This window comes from Pomacea canaliculata, linkage group LG10 (genome assembly GCF_003073045.1).
Source record: "Pomacea canaliculata isolate SZHN2017 linkage group LG10, ASM307304v1, whole genome shotgun sequence".
Lineage (NCBI taxonomy): Eukaryota > Metazoa > Mollusca > Gastropoda > Architaenioglossa > Ampullariidae > Pomacea > Pomacea canaliculata.
In genome coordinates this window covers 26,345,991-26,366,912 of record NC_037599.1, presented here as the reverse complement: position 1 = coordinate 26,366,912, position 20,922 = coordinate 26,345,991, and the positions used below count along the sequence as shown (strand labels likewise).

At 38.8% G+C, this 20,922-nt stretch overlaps 5 protein-coding genes across 7 annotated transcripts in view; 3 read left to right on the top strand and 2 right to left on the bottom strand.

The window, feature by feature from the left end:
- The window catches only part of LOC112574545 (GTPase IMAP family member 4-like), a 283,763-nt gene that overhangs the window by 145,206 nt on the left and 117,635 nt on the right, over nucleotides 1-20,922 (top strand). The window lies entirely within an intron of this gene.
- LOC112574535 (GTPase IMAP family member 4-like) overlaps nucleotides 1-20,922 on the top strand; it is a 287,359-nt gene that overhangs the window by 151,486 nt on the left and 114,951 nt on the right. The gene's annotated exons all lie outside the window — the stretch shown is intronic.
- The window catches only part of LOC112574529 (GTPase IMAP family member 8-like), a 133,175-nt gene that overhangs the window by 11,997 nt on the left and 100,256 nt on the right, over nucleotides 1-20,922 (bottom strand). The window lies entirely within an intron of this gene.
- LOC112574533 lies at nucleotides 7,233-10,694 on the bottom strand. Its single transcript, XM_025255671.1, has 6 exons — nucleotides 10,336-10,694; nucleotides 9,918-10,081; nucleotides 9,166-9,550; nucleotides 8,844-8,944; nucleotides 7,649-7,738; nucleotides 7,233-7,397 (listed from the first exon to the last, which is right to left on the bottom strand). The coding sequence occupies exons 1-6, from the start codon at nucleotides 10,643-10,645 to the stop codon at nucleotides 7,311-7,313; spliced, it is 1,137 nt and encodes a 378-aa protein (XP_025111456.1). The 5' UTR covers nucleotides 10,646-10,694; the 3' UTR covers nucleotides 7,233-7,310.
- On the top strand, nucleotides 13,166-15,557 carry LOC112574539 (GTPase IMAP family member 4-like). Its single transcript, XM_025255685.1, has 4 exons — nucleotides 13,166-13,436; nucleotides 14,004-14,210; nucleotides 14,414-14,749; nucleotides 15,143-15,557. Exons 2-4 carry the CDS (start codon nucleotides 14,040-14,042, stop codon nucleotides 15,383-15,385), a joined length of 750 nt encoding a protein of 249 aa, XP_025111470.1. The 5' UTR covers nucleotides 13,166-13,436; nucleotides 14,004-14,039; the 3' UTR covers nucleotides 15,386-15,557.

Genomic DNA, 20,922 nt, shown 5'->3' with positions numbered 1-20,922 from the left:
CTGATGGTATTCATATTTGTGTACGTTTAAAAATGTAGTTGCTCCAAGACACTTATCCACTTTTACAGCATGTTACACTTCCAGTGACCTCTCTTGGCTACCTTCTCGACCTCTTTACTTAGCTGGTGTTACGGTAACAATATCCTGCTTTTTAAAATTTCATCCTCCTCAATGGTAGAATTTTTTTTTCTTTGCCGTATTTTGTCATCACCTGCTTAGTCTTTCAATGTATAAAACACTCAGTAAAGAAGTAGAAAATAAAGAAAAAAACGGGAAAAAAAACCCCAAAACAAAAGAAACTCAATAAAAATAAAAACAACACAAAAACACCCACCCACACACACACACACACAAAGGCGCAGGGGAAAAATATCAATAAGCTTTTGTTCTTTAATTATACGGAAGAATATTACAATAAACAAATATGAAACCCCCCCCATCAAAATATGACTTAATAAAGAAAGTCTTGTTCATTTCGCGAATTAGCTTCCTCTAGAAATATCAGATAAGAGAGAAAACAAATAGTTGGACCTGTTTAAACAACATCAAGTCCCGAAATCATAAAAGCTTATCAGTAAAATATCATCGATCTAACGGGGAGTGTGAAGTAAAACATTCACATGGGGGAAAATCTCGAACAGGACACTCAAGCAAACTTTTTAAAACGCCTTTTCCTTCTAAAAACATCTCTCATACTTTAACACAACGACAGGGCTTGGATGGTCAAAACAGTTAGATGCTTGAGTTTTTGCATTGTTATTTTATAAATGATCTAGAAACAAACCATGTCTGGTGCAGTCTTTTTGGGTGTCGGCTAAACATGCAGAAATCGTATGATAAATTTACGAAAACAGGTCATTATGTGATGCTGGGCCTTTACCTAGAATCTAAAGATTTCTTGTTCGACTTTGCGTATGTCTTCATCAACGCACGCATTTCATCACATGTAAAGCTCAAAGAAACATTCGAACCAGTCAACGGAATCGAGAACAGACGCGTCTGTATGCGTGTCCCAAAACTGTTGCCACGAATGGCGTGCGTATGTGGACATAGTTTACACAGTACGACTGAACTTGCGGAAAGATTGATATTTTTGTCAAAAATATTGCGGCACATGTTATTTGACCTGCAAACACATAGTCCGGCATCAAAAGACTACTGCAACAGCTGCAGCAGCAATCACCTGGCAACGTGGCCTCGATGACAGTTTCTGGGAAACACTGACGGTGGCCTGATCATGACCAACCATGTGTTTGCACGCTAGGGCCTAGGGTTATGATAGATTCGGATCGATTGGGTATTCTAAATTCATTAAAAGGACACAAGTTGAGCACAATTAAGAGTAATATGAAAATTTAGCAGATATTTGTCCATTTCTTTCTTTCTAATGAATGGTCTTCAGAATATTTGGTTTTAATGTTTCTCAGCGCTTATTTTTCTTTCTTACTTACAATACACTGGGATTTAGGACAAACTCCAAACTGCGAAACGTGGCAGGGCTAACATCCCCGTGATTGTTTGTAACTTTAGAAATTTGCACGAGAGAGGTCGAGGCCGTGTCCTTGTGTGTTCACAACAAACAACTAACATCTGTTACTTGGATTTACAAAACAGGATCAACGTTTTGATTTTACATCGAACACGTATTCGCTTACAACGTTTAGTCGAGTGTTCTGGCATACGATTCACTTTCATTAGATTTTATAGTACCGATTGCTCTTTTATCAAATGTCTTGTTGAAGTCTGTCAAAGCAGTTGTACTGGTCTTGCTATTTCAGACCTTCTGCGATCTGCTCTGAAACCTGCCTGAAAATATTTAGTATGATGTTTAACACAACTTTGCTTATGCTTGCGTCCTCTTCCAGCCGGCTGGTAGCGCTTGGCTGCTGTAACCACCTTGGTCTGTCTCCCACGTGTAACACCTCTGCGCTCCTACCGCATCCAACACCTGTACACTGGCACATACCTCTTCCTTTTCTTGCCTAAGTGTTTTCGGGCCTGTACACAAGCCACCCTAGACACTAACTGAGGGGTATACGGACTTTTCGCCGACGACGTTTCGCCGCCGACGTTTCGGAGTCGGACGTTTTTGCCGACCGGTACGTTTTTCGCCACCGGGCGTTTCGGCGCGGGGCACTTCATTTCGGCATTCACGCGGGACTCCTTTAGCGAAGTCAAGTGTGTGACGCCCCTTAGCTCACACATTTCTCTCGCCATTGTATCAATGTATCAGTGAACTCTCTCTCACTATCCCCCTCATGTGAACCGTTAGCTCACACATTTCTCTCGCCATTGTATCAATGTTTTTTCTCAAAGCTGTTGCGCATAATCTTGTTTGACATCAAAGTGAACTGTCTGTAAAGTCTGTGTGTAAAATTTGTTTGAAATAAAGAATTATTGTGTAATCTAGTAGTTATACTTTCATTCTTTGAGAAGTAAGTAAGTAAGCTCTCTCTCTCTCTCTCTGACATAATGTGGCGAAACGCCGGTCGGCAAAACGTCTGACTCCGAAACGTCCAGCGGCGAAACGTCCGGTCGACAAAACGTCCGGCTCCGAAACGTCCGCACACGAACTGAGGTGATTGTTACTTCCCCATTTAAGTTACCATGCGACTGAGAGAATGAGCAAGAAAGAGAAGGAGAGACAGGAAAGGTGTAGTTACGATTAAAGGACCTGCAAAGAACTAAGTTAAAAGCTTTAAGAAAAGGGCTAAAATCATATCGATATATTTAGTTTTGCATTTTGAGTGTTTTGGAAAAATAAGAAGACAATATTGATACGAAACTTGAGATAGTTTCTATTTATACAAAAGTTTGAATGAAGCGGAAACATACAATGGCGAAATAATGTTTTTCTGTCTTTTATTTGGTTTTTTAACCACAAAACATGGAGTGAAGTCTGCCTTACCGTTCTTGTTGTCAAAAAGACTGGCAATGGAATGAATGGTCTGGTAAATTAACTTCTTGGAAAAGAAGACTTTAAAACCATAAGAGATATAGCGACATATTCAGCTAGGGTTGTGATGGGTTAAAAAATCAAAAGACCAAAACGGTGTGAGTTTATAATTGATTTTCTTTTCTTCATACTAACTGAAGGCAGCCTTGTATAGCATCTCCTTTGCTCCCTTTATTCAAACTTTTTTCTCTATTCAGCCTGTCCTCTTCTCTCTCTTTCTACCCTGTCGTACAATTAGATCGATAATAATTGATATCGATGGGTTATTCTTCTTCTTGTTCCAAATCACCCCCAGTGGAGCATAGGGCCGTAATCAATGGGTTACGTATAAGTATTTTTTCTTTATTGCAAGGAGTAACTTTTCATATCTCGGATCAGTTAACAAAGTAATGAAGCAATGCGTCTGGTTTCTTCTGATAAAACTAGAATGACTGAAGCATACTCGGAAAGGGGAAAAAACCCTCATTTCTCAACAACACACTTTCAAACACATGGGCAACCAATATATTTTCTCATTAGGGACACAAACTTTATTCTTAGTCGTTTTAAAAGAAACCAGAGGTTCATGCTGTGCATAAATTTCCAATATGATATTGCACTTTATTTTACTTATTGTGTGTTTGAGTCTTCCCCATAACGGCCATTTTAGTTTCCTATAGGACTTTTTTAAAGTGCACGATATGTCTGGTACATAAGATTGTAATACACAGCTACCTATCATTACAATGGCATATTGGGGGAAGGGAAGTTAGCAAAAAAGTGCTAAAATTAAGAAAAATACGTAGATGTTTGAAATATAATTCAATGTAGGTGACTGAAAATGACTTGGTCGTGGTCAGTAGAAGATTAATTAAAACTGTGCTTTCCCAGCCGATAAACGAGGTACCAGTTTCAGCAAAGATGGTAGGAAGGAGTTGTGGAACCTTCTCTGTACCCTAACTGCATGACTACAAGGCTCCTACAAGCTTTATATAGACGTTCGCAATAAAACCCAAACTTTCTAGTATTGTTAATATGATACCTAGTACTGCCGTGGTATGCTCAGTAATGCTTGTCCGACATTATACACTACCATCACCATTAGCCACTTCCACGTAAAAGCTTATACGTATCTTAAGGTATAATTTTCTCAAACATGAATTTAAAAATGATGCAACTGAGTTCTTTCGGAAGATATGTTAAACACGTATATGCCATATTCTCATTTCGTGCAGTCTTTCAAGGATACGCATTGTTTCACATTATCTCACACTTCCATCTTCGTCTCACGGCTTCCTTCTCAACCTTTGCTACAAGCTCCGGTTGTTTATCGTCTGCTATTTCCTTCCTCAGATTTTGGTCTGCTTCGCACATGCTGCACCTCTTTACATCAGCCTTATCTTTAACTGCTTTCTGAAGGATCACCTTTATCTCTTCTGGAATAGCATAGTACCTCCCTTGGTTCTTTCTGTACAGGCTCTAAACAAACGTGAAAGTACACAAAAAGCTCAGTTTGTCATGCTGATTATTGTCTTAATTGTTTTCCTCACAAAGTCATTCTCTATAAGCACAATTTGCTTGACCAATTTCAAAACAAAAAATTAATGGATCGCTGCACCAATATTAGAAAGCATCCACTGATTGTGTTTCCTTTTACGGGTAATTGATAGTATGCTAGCTTATAATCGGATACGACTTTAACAAATCAGTGAACCAAAGAGAAGGTCTTAGTAAATATTACCCGAATAACTTGCAGGGCCTCCTTTCTTTGTTGTATCTTATCCTCCTTTGATGCAGTGTTTTCGATTGCAATGAACCGATTGCCTACTTCGTTAAGAATTAGCCGGACACTTTCAGGAGCATTTTTGATAGCACTGAATAGTGCTTCCTTTCGACCTCCTGGATATGAAGAAGTAAATTTAATTAAACTCTTATGAACCGCTTTGTCTCCGAGAAAGGTCAGACTCTTTATATATTACATTATCATAAATGTTGGCAAGCACATAAATTAATAATAACTAACGATGTAAAGACTGTGAAAGTAAGAGATAAAATCAACACAACAATGCAAATATACATATTTTTTGGTTACGCCTTTAAACATACTTATTAATTATTTCATTATTAATGAAAAATACGCAAGCATTCCAGAATCTCATTGCTCACGTAAAGACAGACAGGCAGAAAAAGCATAAAAAGTGAGGGGGAGAGAGAGTGAACAACGAGTCGATAATATATAAGTCACCGATATAAAAATTGTATTTTAAAAAATTATAAATACTGTAATAAAGTAGGGCACATACCTTTTGCAAGTGGGTTTAGTTCGTCCAGACGAGTGAAAGCAATGATCATAAAGCTGCAAATATTTTCTGTGAAGATTTTCTTTATTGTTTCGTAAGCATCCATCTCTTCCTGACAGCAAAAAGCAATAAATAAACAAACAAATAAAAATAAAAAATCTTTTTTGATATTATGCTTTTTTTATTATCCGTTTAAAAGGAAATAGGAACAATATGCCTGAACTAAGTTTAAAATCCCTGTCCTTTTAAAATTATTTAATCGTTTGTGACGAAGAAGAAAACAAAACGATGTAGAAGGAGATTACGTGAACTCGTGGCAGTAAAACGTTCTTTAATAATATTGTTGAACACATATAAGCAGAAGTTTTTTTATGTGGATGAGTGCCAGATATTTAGTAACGATGGCTTTTCTTTGTAAGAAGGAGAGAAGGCTGCAGGCAAAAGGTTAGTAACATGAATATCACTCACATACAGCTTTAGCTTGTTTAACAAAGGGCTCTTTCTCAACAACCCAATAAATTGTATACTGTATATAAATTATTTAGAGAGAAATATTTCTCTACGTCTGGATGAGGGGGTGGGGAGCGTCCGGCCCGCGAAATCATTTGATCCGGTCCGCCAGGCAACCAATTTTTAGGGACAATCAAACAACATCCATATTCAGTACACATAAGAGTACATGACAGGACATACAGATATGCTTCTAGTATAGTTTAGACCTTTGTGAAACGACGACTACCCGCAATGACAAAAATAGCCACATGGGGTTCAGGAGAAACCAGCGCCGTGCCCTTTGCAATTTCCCATATGATTTCTTCGTCTGGGCGATGTGTGTCACTCAGTCCTGGTAAATCCGTAATCTATCAAATAGGGACACAATATGAAATATGAAAATACACATATATTTTAATAGAAATAATAACAAAAACAAGAACAAGAGGAAAAAGGAGGAGGAGGAGGAAGCAGAAAATTAGAGTAAAGATAGGCGCAGAAAAGTAGGTTAGAAAGGCGAGTAAAACTTAAAACTGTTTTACACAATCTGTATCTTGTACATTGTAGGTCTTCTTCTGCGCAAAATGTTTGGAAGTTACTAAAGGAAAATATTTTTGTTGCTATAGTTGCATCTTTCGTGGCCTTTCTTTATTCACACTTTTCACATCACTGAGGCAGTTATCTAAACTTCCCGCTTTTAAACGTATTTGAAGTGCTTGAGAGAAAGATACGAATAGCCATATTGAACTTTAATTAGCTAATTCTTTTAACTGCCTACTTGTTGTGTAGATGCAGTTGGTTCACTTTTGTCTCAATATGCAATTTAATTTTCTATCTGTCCACATTTGCTTTTCCATGATTCAAGTCATACATTCATAGGGCTGTGCACACGAAGATTTGCGAAGATTTGCTTCTCTCTCTCTCTTTCTCTTTCTCTTTCTCTCTCTCTCTCTCTCTCTCTGTGTTTTTCTCTATATTAAAAGATGGAGATGTGTTAAAGTAAAACGTCACCTTGAGTTTAAATCCGTCAACTATAGCTTGACCCCAATCGGATGATTTAGTTCCAGACTTCATTCCTTCTTCTACTGTAAACTCATCCTTACCCAGCAGAGTGTTACCCAAAGAACTTTTCCCGCTGCCAGTCTTTCCAAAGAGAACCAAGTTGTAGCCTTCGTCTTCCAGAGCTTCAAAAATTTGTAAAATAGTTTAAAGTGCAAATCTCGCCATTAAATGCACACTCCTGCAAAGGTAGCGGAAAGAGATAAGAAAAGGAAACAGAGGACGAGAAAGAACTACTACTACTACTAATGATTAATGAGAAGAAAACCAGAAAATAATAAAACAATAGAAGAAAAAAATAAAAGAGAGAAAATAAATAAATAAAACCAAGAAATACAGAAAAAGAAAGGAAGGAAGGAAAAAATAAAAGAAGACAAAAGAATGGGAAAAAACTATAAAAAGAAGAACAAAAGGTCTATGCATATATATATAATCACACACAATCGCACTAAGATGAGATGGCACACATATATACTAAATTTCTAGGAAGGAATAAGCAATATTTGTGCCTTAATACTTATAAGTTATACAAAACTGTAATGTTTATAGGTGACATCAGTTTTATTACCGGCGTAGAATGTTGACTTTCCTTTCATTTCCTTCTCATATCCCTGTCGACAATGAAATATAAATCTATATAATATGTAAACGAGAAAGCTTGTGCTTGCAATTGTACTTAGAAAATTGCACAAAATTATTCAATGATTAAGAATAAGATCGAAAGGTTCCACAAAAGATAAACAAGACAGAAAACACCAAAATATAATATTGCTTTATCTTTCAGGCACACAGACGCACGACCGCGTGCACTCCCACGCCCACCACACACACACACACCTTTATGGATAAAAACACATTTTACCTCGTAATAAGAAGTTTCAACATATGATTGAGCACTGATTCCACTTTGAAGATCTGTTTCGCATGTCAAAACTTTTACAGTCTTCAAGGGCTAGATGGAGAAAAGTAAATCCAAATATATATATATATGTTATTCACGATATTACTCCGTCACTAACAGCTTTTGTTCTATGACAAAACTAAATAGTCTTAATAATGATAATACTTTATTCGTTCATCTTTAAATTATGCCAGCAGGCACTGTCAACTTACCGGAATCTTACAGCAATGCTGTTTGTACATAACAACACGATCTACCGGATAAATATCTAGGCTCTCTGTCACAGTCGGATTAAATGGAACTGAGTCTGAGCTGGGGTCAGTAAGGTCTGTACCCCCTGGATAACTCGGGTCTTTCTCTGTCAACTCTCATTTTCAATCAGCTCTATCAGCCCTTTTTTAAGACTCTCATCATTCTTTGTTTCATTTTATGATTCCACAATGTCTCCTGTGGCGGCATGAGAGGTCTAGTCTCGTTTGTTAATGTTCGCTTTAAGATATAAGAACAAAGCAGATGGATATAGCTGTCTCATATAAGAACATCAGTATAAAGACATCCCTCGTCCTCGCTGCTCCTTATCTTGTACAGACACGTGACTTCTGACTCTTGATGTTTGACCTTAGATTCCTGATGTCAGTAGATAAGTAATCATCCTCTTACCTAATTTCCTGTGCTAGCTTCTCCATTGACACATGTCCAGTCATCCGACAGGGTAAAACAATACATCATAACTGGAGGGTAAGATATACTTGAGTTCTAGTTTGTCACAAACAGACGATATGGCTTTGATAATTAAACTTTTCACTCTCCTTCTATCGCCTATTCGCGCGCTTTACTTTCCTTCACATAAATACAAGCACGGCACATACAACAACACTGATAAGTTTAGTTATATACTCTATATACTTAACTATATACTGATCTACATAATGTCATATAGCACACATTAATTGATCCACTTTTCATGTGAAAAAATTAGTTGATCAGTACACTTATAAATACCTCACTTTCTCAGTCTCAATTGTGTGTAGTAATTTATGGTTTGATTATTAATAGTATTGCCTCGAGATATATTAAGAGATGGCAAAATAAACTTCCTCGAATTTTTTGTAACACAGTCGTCGTAATCACACATAGTCTTTGACCCCTGACATACCTGGAGCATTTCTCCATGGTGCGTCTCTGATGCTCCTTGAACTGTTGGTTTGATGGAAATTGTACTCTCAGAGTGCCTTTCATTGCATTCAAATGGAGCACCTGTTTAACACAATAAAAAGCAGGTTCACATTTTTAAAGCGTTTTATACAAGCCATCGGTATGATTATTGACATAAACATACAGCATTGTAACCCTGGTTTGGTTGACATTGGGAATTTAATGCACACATGTTTATATAGACTAAATACAACAAAACTAATATTTGGTCTACTTTGAAACATTTTTAATCATATTTTTGAAAGTCAGGTCAGTAGACGTACCTTCATTAAAGGCAAACGCTCTAAGACGCATGAACTGTTTCTTCCTGTCCTGTACTGGATCCTCGTTGCTGAACACAATGTAGCGATGTCCTGCCTCTTTAAGTACATCTTTCAGCTCTGAACAAACTGCTTTTAGTTCCTCATCGATGTTTATGCCCAGACGATCTCCAAAGGTAAAGGCCACTATTAATAGGGACGTGAGGTATTTCTCTCCCAAGACTTTCTTAATCTGCTGATATATCTGGTGTTCCTCGGATGAATAGCACACATCACATCGAATGGCCAGCAAAATGATGTCAGGGTGAAAAGCATACCATTTTTTTATTTCTTCTTCGGCAGACTTCTTGACGATACCAAGATTTCTCACGTCAGGTGTGTCAGTCACCTTAAATACAGTGTTTAGCAACTTAGTTCAATACGCTTTGTTTCAAAAAAATTTAAAAAGTAATAAAAAAGATTATAAATTGATTATACATTGCTATTATTAAGATAAAAATTTATAATTCTGGTAAAGTCTGATTGTCAAATCTTTGATTTAAGTAAACTTAGTAAGCAGCATTGTAATGAGTACCAAGGAAGAAAGCTTCTTACATTTCTCAAATGTCAGTCAATGTGTAGTAAGTCTACTAATTACAGAAACTTACTGATCAAATCGATGGGCGTCCTACTAAAGGATATTTTTAATAAATTTCCAATATTAGAAAAAGACAGAGCTAAAGAGCTAACAAAGGGACATGTTTAGGCTGCCTTACTGTGATGGCCACGCCATCTATCTCAGCTGACCGCGTCACGGTGTGAATAGTGGATGGTGTCGGTCCACGGGAGACACTGAAGGCGGCGGTGTTGAGAAGGTAGTTGCCCAGGCTGCTTTTACCACTCTTACTTTTACCGATGATCATCACATTAAATCCGTGTCCTAAAAATTTTATTTATATATGTAATAATCATAGTTATCCAATAACAAAATTAACAAACTGAAAAAGTAAAATGAATTAACTAATATCATATACATGTGGTATAGTTTTGAGATTTTCAAACATGCGTTTGATTAAATATGGAGAATATTTCGTATAAATCTTAGTTTCTGTTTCTAGAAGATAGGTATTTAAAAAGCACACACTCGTATAAAACAATTCTAATGTTATTTAATTTTTTTCGACGGAAACTTACTGAGCTCATTAACAAAGTTAAACACTTGGTGAACACGGCCATCTTGTTTGCTTGCACCGAGTGAACTGTCAAAGATGACGTAACGATGTCCAGCGCAGTCCAAAATGTCCTGAAGAGTAGGATGAGAACGAGCCAAAAGCTCATCGATGTCCTTCTGTAGTTTGTCTCCAAATGTGAAGAGCACCACAAGACGTCTTCTGAGATTGTCTCCCCACAATCTTCTGAATTTGTTGAATCTCATCACATCAGCGTCAAGATCATGGGAGTCACAGCGAATGGCCAGCAGGATCAGATGTGGATCAGGACACATCGTCTTCCATTTCTGGATTTCCTCCCTCGCTTTAAACTCCTCTCTTAGTTTTGGAGCCTGGAGGTCGGGCGTATCTAGGACCTTGAGAAGTAACAGCGATCATTCGAATTTATGAGGCTTGTCACGGACCAGAATATTAGGAACAGGAGGTTGCTGCCCCTGTCTATTGTTTTCTTAAAGATTATTGCCCTTACCTTACATATATGAGTGTGTTGGTTGCGTCGCGGTTTCACGTCAGAACCCGACGTCATTTTCTGACGTTATTTTAGTTTAGATGAAAGTGAAAAATATTTGGAAGAGAGCAGACGGCTGTGAGCAGGGAAGAGAGGCGGACGTAAAGTGTGTGTTGTGTTCGCTTCGGATATTGTGTGTGTGTGTCGATCCCTGCGAGTATATTTGTGGTGCCAGCGTTGGATCATGTGTTGACTCCAGCCAATATATTCTGAGTCGTCTGTTAGGTGTCTGCTGAGTCAGCACCTATTATTATTAAGCCTCGGAACGTGTATGTGGTTTCCGCTGAACGTTTGTGATTGTGGATATTAGTCAAGTGTGGGCAAGACTGCACCACTGTTGGACAAGGAGCAGAGAGGATTTTACCTAAACGTTACAATTGTGGATGTGAGTAACGAAGACTCTAATGAATTATTCAGAAACTTACGACAGTTCGTAGTATATTGAAATGGACATGTGTATGTCGTCTTGGAGACATGAAGAGAACTATTGGAGCAGCCTGTGCGCTGTAGTATTGCCGGTATTGAAAGATATTTGACGTATATCTTATAATTTAGAAGTGAACTGAAAGACTGTGACATTTCTATATTTTTAGTTAATGTTGATTGTTATGAAGTTATTGTTGCCTACGACAAATCTAAGTGTTTTGTGAGTGAAAGAAAGAACACGAAAGGGGACGCGTGCATGACATTTGTGAAAGTCAGAAAAGAGTATCGTCTCTGACAAGGCTAATGTTGGGAACCAGAAAGATGAAGCTAATATTCACCACTCTTTACTAACTTCTCGTCTCTTCTATTAGCAAGTTTGGATTAAATTGTCCTCTGCGGCCTATGGTGTATTTTATGTATATAAAACAGTTGGTGTTGTTTGTTATTTTAGTATTACCTCTAAGAAGACTTTGTTGCGATGAGCCGCAGCTTATATATGACTCAAACGCATGTCATAGCAAACACTTAGTATGAGGTTTTGAAACCATCGATCTGGGCAACGGTTACGCCGTTACGGTAACAAATATGACATTAAACTTATAATCATTTTTCTTATGATTACGTATTGTCTGCATTTTGTCTCGGCCTCAAACAGTTTTGCATTGATCGCTTTCACTGATTTATTAATTTCTGAAGAGATTGTAAGATTCTGACCTTTACGTATCCATGTTCTGTTTTTGTCATTCCAAACTGACATGTCATGTGCGATCCCTGCCTAGTGTCTGCCGACACCTGGAATATATCCTTGCCGAGAAGAACATTTGCAGCTGTGCTTTTACCACTTCGTGAAGCACCAATGATGATGATCCTAATCTCTTCATGTTGAGTTTCAGTTTTGCTCATATTGACCTGACCAGAAAATACATCCATGCCTAAGAAAATCAGCAAAAGAAACCGTTTACATTAACCGTTTCTCAGAAAATAACAACAGGTCCTAATGTTTGCTTTAAAAAAGCTGTTAGGTCTTATTCTCAATGCTACATTTACCCTAATACAAACATGTCATCTTCCTTTGGAAGATCGTAAAACCTTATAACGTTATTTAATAATATATTGACATCACTACTTTATAATTCCAAATATCCGTCCTGTGTTTCAACGGACAAACGAATTCCGTCCGTCTGACTAATTATCTTTGCAAGGGTTTATATTTAGGGGAGGGCTTATATCACGAGCATCCTGAAAAATAACTATAGAGCTTATAGTTTTAAAAACACGGTGTGATCTTTCGCATTTTAAAAGATTTATTGGGGAAGGAAAAGGCAAACAAAAAGCGAATTTGGTGACACTTGTTAAGACATTCATACAATTGACTAAACAACATTTATTGAAACTATTACTGCTAAAATTACTGCAGTTAGCAAACTTTCATGATGGTAATGTTAGTTTTTAGGCTTAAATAAGAAAGTCATCAAATATAGTAACCACAAATTAAGCAGTCTGTAGCACAAAGAGAGATGTCTATTATTGCTGGTGGGAGGAACATCAAGTCTGTAATATAGCGATAAGAGTTGGAAGGAAGCAAACATACCTTTTGAATAGCAGTGAATTCTGAAATTAAACTTTCATGTCAGGTAAGTCAGGTGCTGTAACACCTCCCAACCCTAGCGATCACCACTTCATGTGACTGTGATACCTGCGTGGAGAAAATGGCAGCTGAAGCAGGGGGCGGGGCCAAACGTCAACGTGCTGCCAATCACATTTAACGACACTAAATGTTCTGCCTAGTGTATGTTTTGTTATTCGTCTGTACAATTTTATTTTGGGTGGTCTTTTTCCATTTTCTGAGAAATTACACAGCGAGCATGTTTGCATGTTCGATATACTGCTTATACAGAGGAGCAGCTTGCAGCATCTGTTGCATATATACATCTATAGAATGCTGTGACTGGCTATACCTACCGTATGAACTATTGATTAGCCAGGTCACGTGTCTTGCTTCATCTTGTGGATGTGCACTGTAAACACTCCATCGGCGTGTGGCTAAGAACGAAAAGCCTACTGTAGAACTAACCAGGGGCCAGAGACTGTTATATATATATAAAACAGTTGAGCCTAAGAGTCTTACATCCGTGAGTATTCTAGAATCTTCCTTGAAATAACAGATTTGATTAACGTCTACCTCTGTCTACTTCTCAGTCAAACGAGTCCTGTCTGTCTGTCTGTCTGTCTGTCTGTCTGTCTGTCTGTCTGTCTGTCTGTCTGTCTGTCTGTCTGTCTGTCTGTCTGTCTGTCTGTCTGTCTGTCTGTCTGTCTGTCGCTCGCTCGCTCGCTAGCGTTTGTGTCTGTGTTTTGTTATTGCTGCTGTGGGCTTGCATCTTTGAATATACTAATATGGCAATTTGTTTTAACAATTATAGTCTATGTTTCTAGACACTTAAACATTTTCACAAATACTAACAATTTAAACTAAGAACTTGACAAAAGCTAGGTGAAGGTCAAATCCTATACAATGACAAACAACTCTATTTATAGCCTGCTCTCTGCAGTCTGTGACATTGTGCTTGTTGGTATTCGTGAACGTGTATGATTGTGTCAATGTGCTTGTATGAGAAAAATACACACAGAGAGAAAAAAGAACGTTGTTATGCACATAAGGACATGTTTTAAATGGTGTAAAATGTCTTTTTTTTTTTTAGTACTCTTGCCTGCTAAAATACCAAGGTAGAGATCTTATGATGGCTTCACACCACGTCTTCCTCATCATTGGAAAGACAGGCAACGGAAAGAGTAGCCTGGGAAACTGTATTCTGGGTAAAGAGGAATTTGAAACTGGTACTGGTATGTTTTCAACAACAGCAAGAGCTGAAAAGAGATCAAGAATTAGTAGCATGGAAACTATAACGGTATGACATTTTATTAAAATTATGTTGTGTACGAAACAGTCATCGCAACAAAATCCCTTTTGTTAATTGTAATTTTAACAAAAAATAAGTTACACTGATATGAGTAATTCTATTTTTCTTTTGCAGTAATCATTAATGGAAGACAAGACGACATCTTTTCTGTAGATTAAGTAGCTAAGAGGGACAACATTTTCTTTCCTAAGGTTGTGGACACACCAGATATCATTAACCTTCATTACGGTCCAGACGAGAGGGAGAAAGAAGTCCAGAGCTGGAAAACAATGACATCACGTGACCACCCAACCATCCTACTCGCCGTGCGCTGTGACGTGCGCTACACGGCCGAGGAGTTTGCCATCTACAAAGACTTTAAGCGCCTTTGGGGGGACAACGCCGGCATCAGGCGCCATCTAGTTGTGGCCTTCACCTTTGGTGACAAGCAAGACCGAGACCTCAAAGAGGAGCTGGAGGGTGTGTGTGAGGAGCTGAAGATTGTCTTGAAAGACGCCAATCACCGCTACGTGCTTTTCAACAAAAAGGTCAGTGTGTCAGTATGTGTGCATGTGTACGCCATTGCGTCCATGTCCGCCATAACACTCGTCAGTGGCGCCGTTAATAAAGCGTCTGTCACAGTAGGATCCGAGTGTTGTGTGTGTATATATATATTTGTCCCTGTGTGTGTGTGAATGATTGTAAAGCGCATTTGTTGTTTGCTTCAAGTGTGTTTGTGGGTGTGTTTCCAGCATTTTGACTCTGCCTTGAAAGTTAAAAGGGGACATTAAAATAAACAGATGTATTAAACCGTTACAACCGACTATCGAGGAGTATTTGCTTTAGTTCGTTGCTTTTTAAAAGTGTTCACCCACTCGTATAGGTACAAGTGCCCCTTGCTTATCGTGACCAAACAACATCTCATTAAGTTTTGTTTACAGAACCTGAACAAAACACAGCAAGTCGACCAGCTGTTTAAAGTCATCAGATCACCATACAGGTCGGAGGTCTCGCAGAAACCGAGAATCATGTCCATGGTCTGCATGGCCATCGGTCTACTAGCGGCAGGTGGCTGTGTCATTGCGGGAGTCTTCCACGAGCTGGATTTGGCTATCGGCCTGGGGGTGGTTGCTTTGTTGATAGTCCTTCTGGCGCTGGTATGTCGGTGTAAATTCCGAAAATAAATATGATCAACTTGTTACTCCTCAGACAGTTTTTTGTTTTACAAAGCTGATTATCTAAACAACAAAGGAAAATTTGTCTGATGTCTTAATCTTCATTCAGAAAATAAAGATTTACTAAAAACGTATGTTTGTGAACGTGCGTGATAATGTAAGTGTGCATGTATCAGAGAGAAAAAAAAAAAAAAAAGCGAGAGAGCAAGGGAGTGAACATTGGTGTCAACATACGAAGCGGTTTGAAATGATGCAAAAATATAAAAATATTCAAGGCTAAAGAATACTAAGGCTAAGGATGGGGCTGTGAAGGACAGACCAAATATTTGTTTAATAACCCATTTCTAGAGGTAGCATATGGGAAGTAACTGCGAAATGTACTTACGGAATAAATTTTTGTGCGGTTATCTAACTTGAAATAGTTTTAATATTATTGTGGTCCATAATTTTTAACTTTGAAACATTTATTGCCTATTTTGAAAAAGAAGGAGTTAGAGGCTCTATGTGTCACATTCTTTTTCAGTTCGACCTTGAGATGTTTCAGGATAACGAACTGCACAAAGTTATCTAACAAGATGTTGACAATAAGGATTGAACTTCATAAAAATCTTTATAAGATTTGTCATCTGATATCGAAAAGGTGTAAATAAATGCCACAGCTAGTCTTCATAAATAATTTAAAGTTTTTAAAATTTCGACAAGCTCACATATTACTTTCAGCATCGATGATGAAGACATACACATTTTTCTCTTTTCTTTATTAACTTAATTTTAACCTGTTAAAAACTTAACTTATTTTTAACGTTTGTCTCATAGTTTAAACTGTGTAAGTGCATATTAAGCGTGGAAAATACTCTTGAACGTCACTAATTATTTAAAGTCTTACTAAAGATATTTTACCATCGCAAATTAACACGTTTATGTCTGTCTTCAAGTTCTGAAACTGTGAACTTTAGGTGCTAGATAAATCCCTTTAAATCTTTAATTTCTCTGATTTACACATTAAGATTTACACGAGGTAGCGAAGACTTGAGTTGCGAAGTCTCTACGATGCTTACTCTCCAAGGGTCTCTAGCGAAAAAGCCTCGAACTTGGGTCTAAACACAATATTGAACGCTGGCTTGTGGCCATACATGCATGCGATTGGTCAGTCGTACCACCTGACCTGCCACTACAACCACTCACTCATCACAGCTAGTGTATGACTTAGTTCCCAGCCTCCTAGCAATACGTCACGTAACCCGGCGCCTAATTGTCTGATTTTTCCTTTCACTCTCTCGCGTGGTGACAATACTGCCAGTCTCTAAGTCGTAATCGATGTACATATAACCGTCGTGACATCAGTGGCGATAAATTAACGTCTGTCATTACCTCGTGACCGTAAATTACACGTCCGTCGTGTAAAAGCGGTCTTTTAATCAGTGAATATACGCTTAAAGCAATGACTGCTCTTACGTTGGCGATCCTTGGTCCGCGGCCTTTTGATTCTAGATGGTGTAAGCGCGGTTATGCCTTCCGACTTTTGTCGTTCTTACAGTTATTACCGCCAGAGGCTAACCATTCCCCTTTCCGTCAGATGTCTGCCTGTTTCGTGAATAAAGCCGAATTGTAAGACCCAAAACATAGCCCTATTCCTTTCCTTTCGTGACAGTCAACAACTAACATTGATTACCAATTATTCTCGTTAAAAACATGTTAAGTTCTCACAATCAGACGCTGCCCGCATCGTTCACCTGCCCCAAGCTGTGCTTTAACAGTCGTGGATGACATCTGGTGAGGGCTTGGAGACACTTTAAAAGCCTCTTTGCCGAGCAGCACATTTCCTATCGTACTTTTTCCACCACCTGAGGCGCCCACGATGAGAATCCTCAGCTGCTCCTCAAGGTTCGTCTCGAGGCCTTCCACTGGGGTGTCGTCCATTGTTCTACAGTACAGAATGCCGACCATCATGTTTGAAATACCAGTGACTATATTAAATCACCCTTAATTACTAACCCACTCCACTGATATTGCTAGATATTTCTATGCAGATTATTACATATTATGCATTAATACAATAACATGCAGGATATATTAAGTGTTATATTAGCTGTGAATATTCTAACACAAAATATTACAACTCATTTATATTGTATGTAAACGTAAGTTAAACTCATTAAATGTTGGTGCATGTTTGTTGATGGTAACAGAGACACAATACAATGAATGCACGGAGACTGCAAGTTTAGACAGTTTACACTATTTCCGTCCAGTCACATTTTGTCGCTCAGAGTTGTCTCCCTTAGACTACTAGTCATGACAGTAAGAGACTACCTCTATATGTTTGAAACTCTGTTTACACTCAAGTACGGAAATAACAGAGGTTCACGATATATTCGTCGGTCACAGATGACTAGTAACAACAAATCACCTTTGATGTCTTCCACTAGTTTGTGTTATTACTGTAATAAAATACGAGAATTTCTTATTTGTAAACAACAAAATCATGTTGCACTTACTGATATGCAGGTGAAGGAGGAATGCTTCTCAAAATCACTCCACTGCAGGGTTGAAGGTCAGCAACCACCTCTCACGATGCCGCACGCCATAGTGTCCTCAGACCACAGCACGTCAATCATTAAGACGCCACGCCCACCTACGTCAGGGCCCTGCACATGGATAGACAGACAGCCGAGGGCTAGACACACACACTATCTCATTCTGTGATAGTCTGGTTTGCACTGTATCAACTCCTACTTGCGCTTTCACTAGGCTGCAGTGAGCGCGATTGGAAAGGTCAGTTGGTTTGCCTCATTGTTTTAACTTGATCATATTTTAATTATTTTAATGAGATTTAAACAAAATACTCCAGTTACCTGCCCTTGTTTATATTTTCAGTTCTCGCTCAAGAAATAATTGGCGACATGTCAACAGGTACACTGGGTTTTTTCTGTCTCGGTATCTGTCATCTGTTTGTGCATGTTCGTGGCCGTAAGACTGTCTTTGTGTCTGTTTGTTTGTGTGTTTGTTTACACGCCTTTCTCCTTTCTTTCGTAGGTTGGCTGTCCCGGGCTCAGCTCTCGGTTCGGACACGCTGTTATTTCTTTACATGCGGCATTTGTTTGCAGGCTTATCTGCTTGTCGTGATATACCCTTAGTTGTCGCTCAGCATATACCAACCCACCCACTTCCCTTCTTCTTTCCTTTCTTTTCCACTCACTTCTGCGTGTCTGTTTGTCATAACAACACGTACCCTTATTTCTTTTCTTTATTTTATAAACTACAAGCTGTCCTGTAGTTACAGAGTTCAGTGCTCAGAAATATATATAATAAAAGTAGTCGAGTGTTCACAAGTATTCCCATATCCATACTCTATGACATTTATGATCATTGTTACGTATGACAAAGATGTGTAAATACTTTTCAGCCAGGACAGAAGCTATATGGTGTATTTAACATTAGAAACAACTAAAACCTTTTAAAATACTTAAAACGTACAAACGGGGTAATGTTTCATTGTATTCGTAGATATCGAGTTCTCGGAGCGTGGTAATTTGTTAGTAATGTTTGTCTCATCACGATGATATCATCTGTTTACACGAAGACGACAAGGATGAATGCCGAGTGGTTCTCCTGGGCAAGACGGGTGCAGGCAAGAGTTCCCTTGGCAACACTCTTTTGGGTCTGGAGGCGTTTAAGGTCGGCTGGGGGCTGTCCTCTGGAACTGAGAAATGCCAGTTCGCTGACACTTTAATCAAGGGCGTTAACCTAGCGGTTTGTAGAAAGGCTTTTATTTGTTTTGTTTTGGTTGTTTTTTGGTTTTTGTTTTTTGTTTTTTGCTTTTTTGGGGGGTTGATTTTTATATGGTCTGTCTGTAACACCCTGTTCATTATTAAAGTTCTTGTTTTTGTTGTTGTTATTATCCTAGTCTCCGATGTCACAATGTAAAATTGACATTTCTCTAACGTGCCCAATGAACTATCAGAAACTGTTATCTTACAATTCATGCACCGTTTATTTTAAAAACAGGTTACTTGTCCTTAAGGGGGAAGATGATCTGCTTGGATTTTGTTTCATGAAAGTGTCAATATGACCTCTCAGTAAAATACGTCGACACACTACATCAGTATGTTGTGTCAAGTCTCATTTAGTATCTGAAGCCTACTGACTTTAATGAAACCACTTGTACTCAATTTAGCATGACATAGAATACACACGCATACAGAGTTAACACGCATGTAACCAGCAGTATGTGATGGTGGTATATATAGCCTATAGGCTACATGGCCTCCCAAACATTTATTATTATTATTACAATAGAGAGAGACCAAAAAGTTTTCACTAACCTCATTAACAGTGATCAATGAGTTATGACAACTGTAATATAACCTGCAGGTGGTAGACACTCCTGGCTTATGTGACACACACAGACCTGAGCAGGAAGTGTTACGGGAGGTTGCTAAGAGTGTTGCGCTTGCGGAGCCTGGCCCCCACGTGATCCTCATGGTGTTGCGCTGTGATGGGCGATTCACCTCGGTGGGTACTTAATTTATTTGCTTTCAATTATTATTTTTGAAAAATGTTACTTGCCTATGTGACTTACCTTTCAAAATGTATGATGTGTGTATAATGTCTTAGATCAGCGGTTCTCAACCTTTTACTTGTGACGCCCACCTGACTAACAAAGGTAGGTCCGCGGGCTTGTGATATGCTTACTAGAAGCTTCCAACTTCAAAGCGTTCTTATGATGATCTGTATTCAGGTGTTTGGTTATATCACTGCGTCCACCATGTGCGACAGAAAACTGTGATCCACATTTGTCGCACCGCACTCCACTGTCATTGTTGATTCCTCTTGCCTTCTTTATAAATGGGAACTCGGCCTGTAGGTCCCTTTTAAACGTCGATGTTCGTTTCGTCCCCGACATTAGTTCAGTCACTGACCCGTACTCAAAGAAAACGATTACTGGAAGTGAATAAAATGCTGGGCAACGGAAAACACGCGGGATGACGAAATAACGAGAGGCAAGGGGAAATGTGCTGACGTAAGCCTGGTGAGATGGCAGGGTATCTGATGTACCCGGGTGTACCGCGGTTGTGAAAGGGGCCCAGCCTTGGTCAGTGGATTGTTTTCCTTCTTTTTCTTTTCTCTTAAAGAATGTTCTGAAGTAGGAACACCCAAGCATTACACCTACAGATGTTAAGTTTCAAGTCTGCAGTATACAATTTCCAGGCCGAAGGTAGTCGTCGGGGTAGCGGGCCAGGTGTCAGAAGGCCGCCGGACTACCAGGATTTATCGCGAATGAATTAATGTGCCCCTTGGGGGACCTGCAAGGCGGTTAGAATTGACAGTAGAGAGGTGGGTATGTTACTGATGTATTGCCACTATGTGAATGGAGAGGATGGGGCCCGCCGCTGGCACTATAACCCCTAGGCCCTAAATCAGATGTCAAAGGAGCTTGTTTCCCATAGTTACTTCACGACACAATGAAACTTTCTCTTCCCGTCTCTCCATCACCAAGCAAACTACATTAATCTACAACTCTCTACTAGGGGTGGGCTAAGTAC

Bases quoted from the DNA above. Each gene is read 5' to 3' on its own strand.
- LOC112574533 (XM_025255671.1), bottom strand. From the start codon at position 10,645: ATGTGTCCTGATCCACATCTGATCCTGCTGGCCATTCGCTGTGACTCC. The intron at 10,082-10,335 runs GTAAGTTTCCGT...TAAAATTTTTAG, and splicing joins TAACTTTGTTAATGAGCTCA to GACACGGATTTAATGTGATG. The intron at 7,398-7,648 runs GTAAAATGTGTT...CATTGTCGACAG, and splicing joins TTGAAACTTCTTATTACGAG to GGATATGAGAAGGAAATGAA.
- LOC112574539 (XM_025255685.1), top strand. From the start codon at position 14,040: ATGATGGCTTCACACCACGTCTTCCTCATCATTGGAAAGACAGGCAAC. The intron at 14,211-14,413 runs GTATGACATTTT...TTCTTTCCTAAG, and splicing joins GTAGCATGGAAACTATAACG to GTTGTGGACACACCAGATAT. The intron at 14,750-15,142 runs GTCAGTGTGTCA...TTTTGTTTACAG, and splicing joins ACGTGCTTTTCAACAAAAAG to AACCTGAACAAAACACAGCA.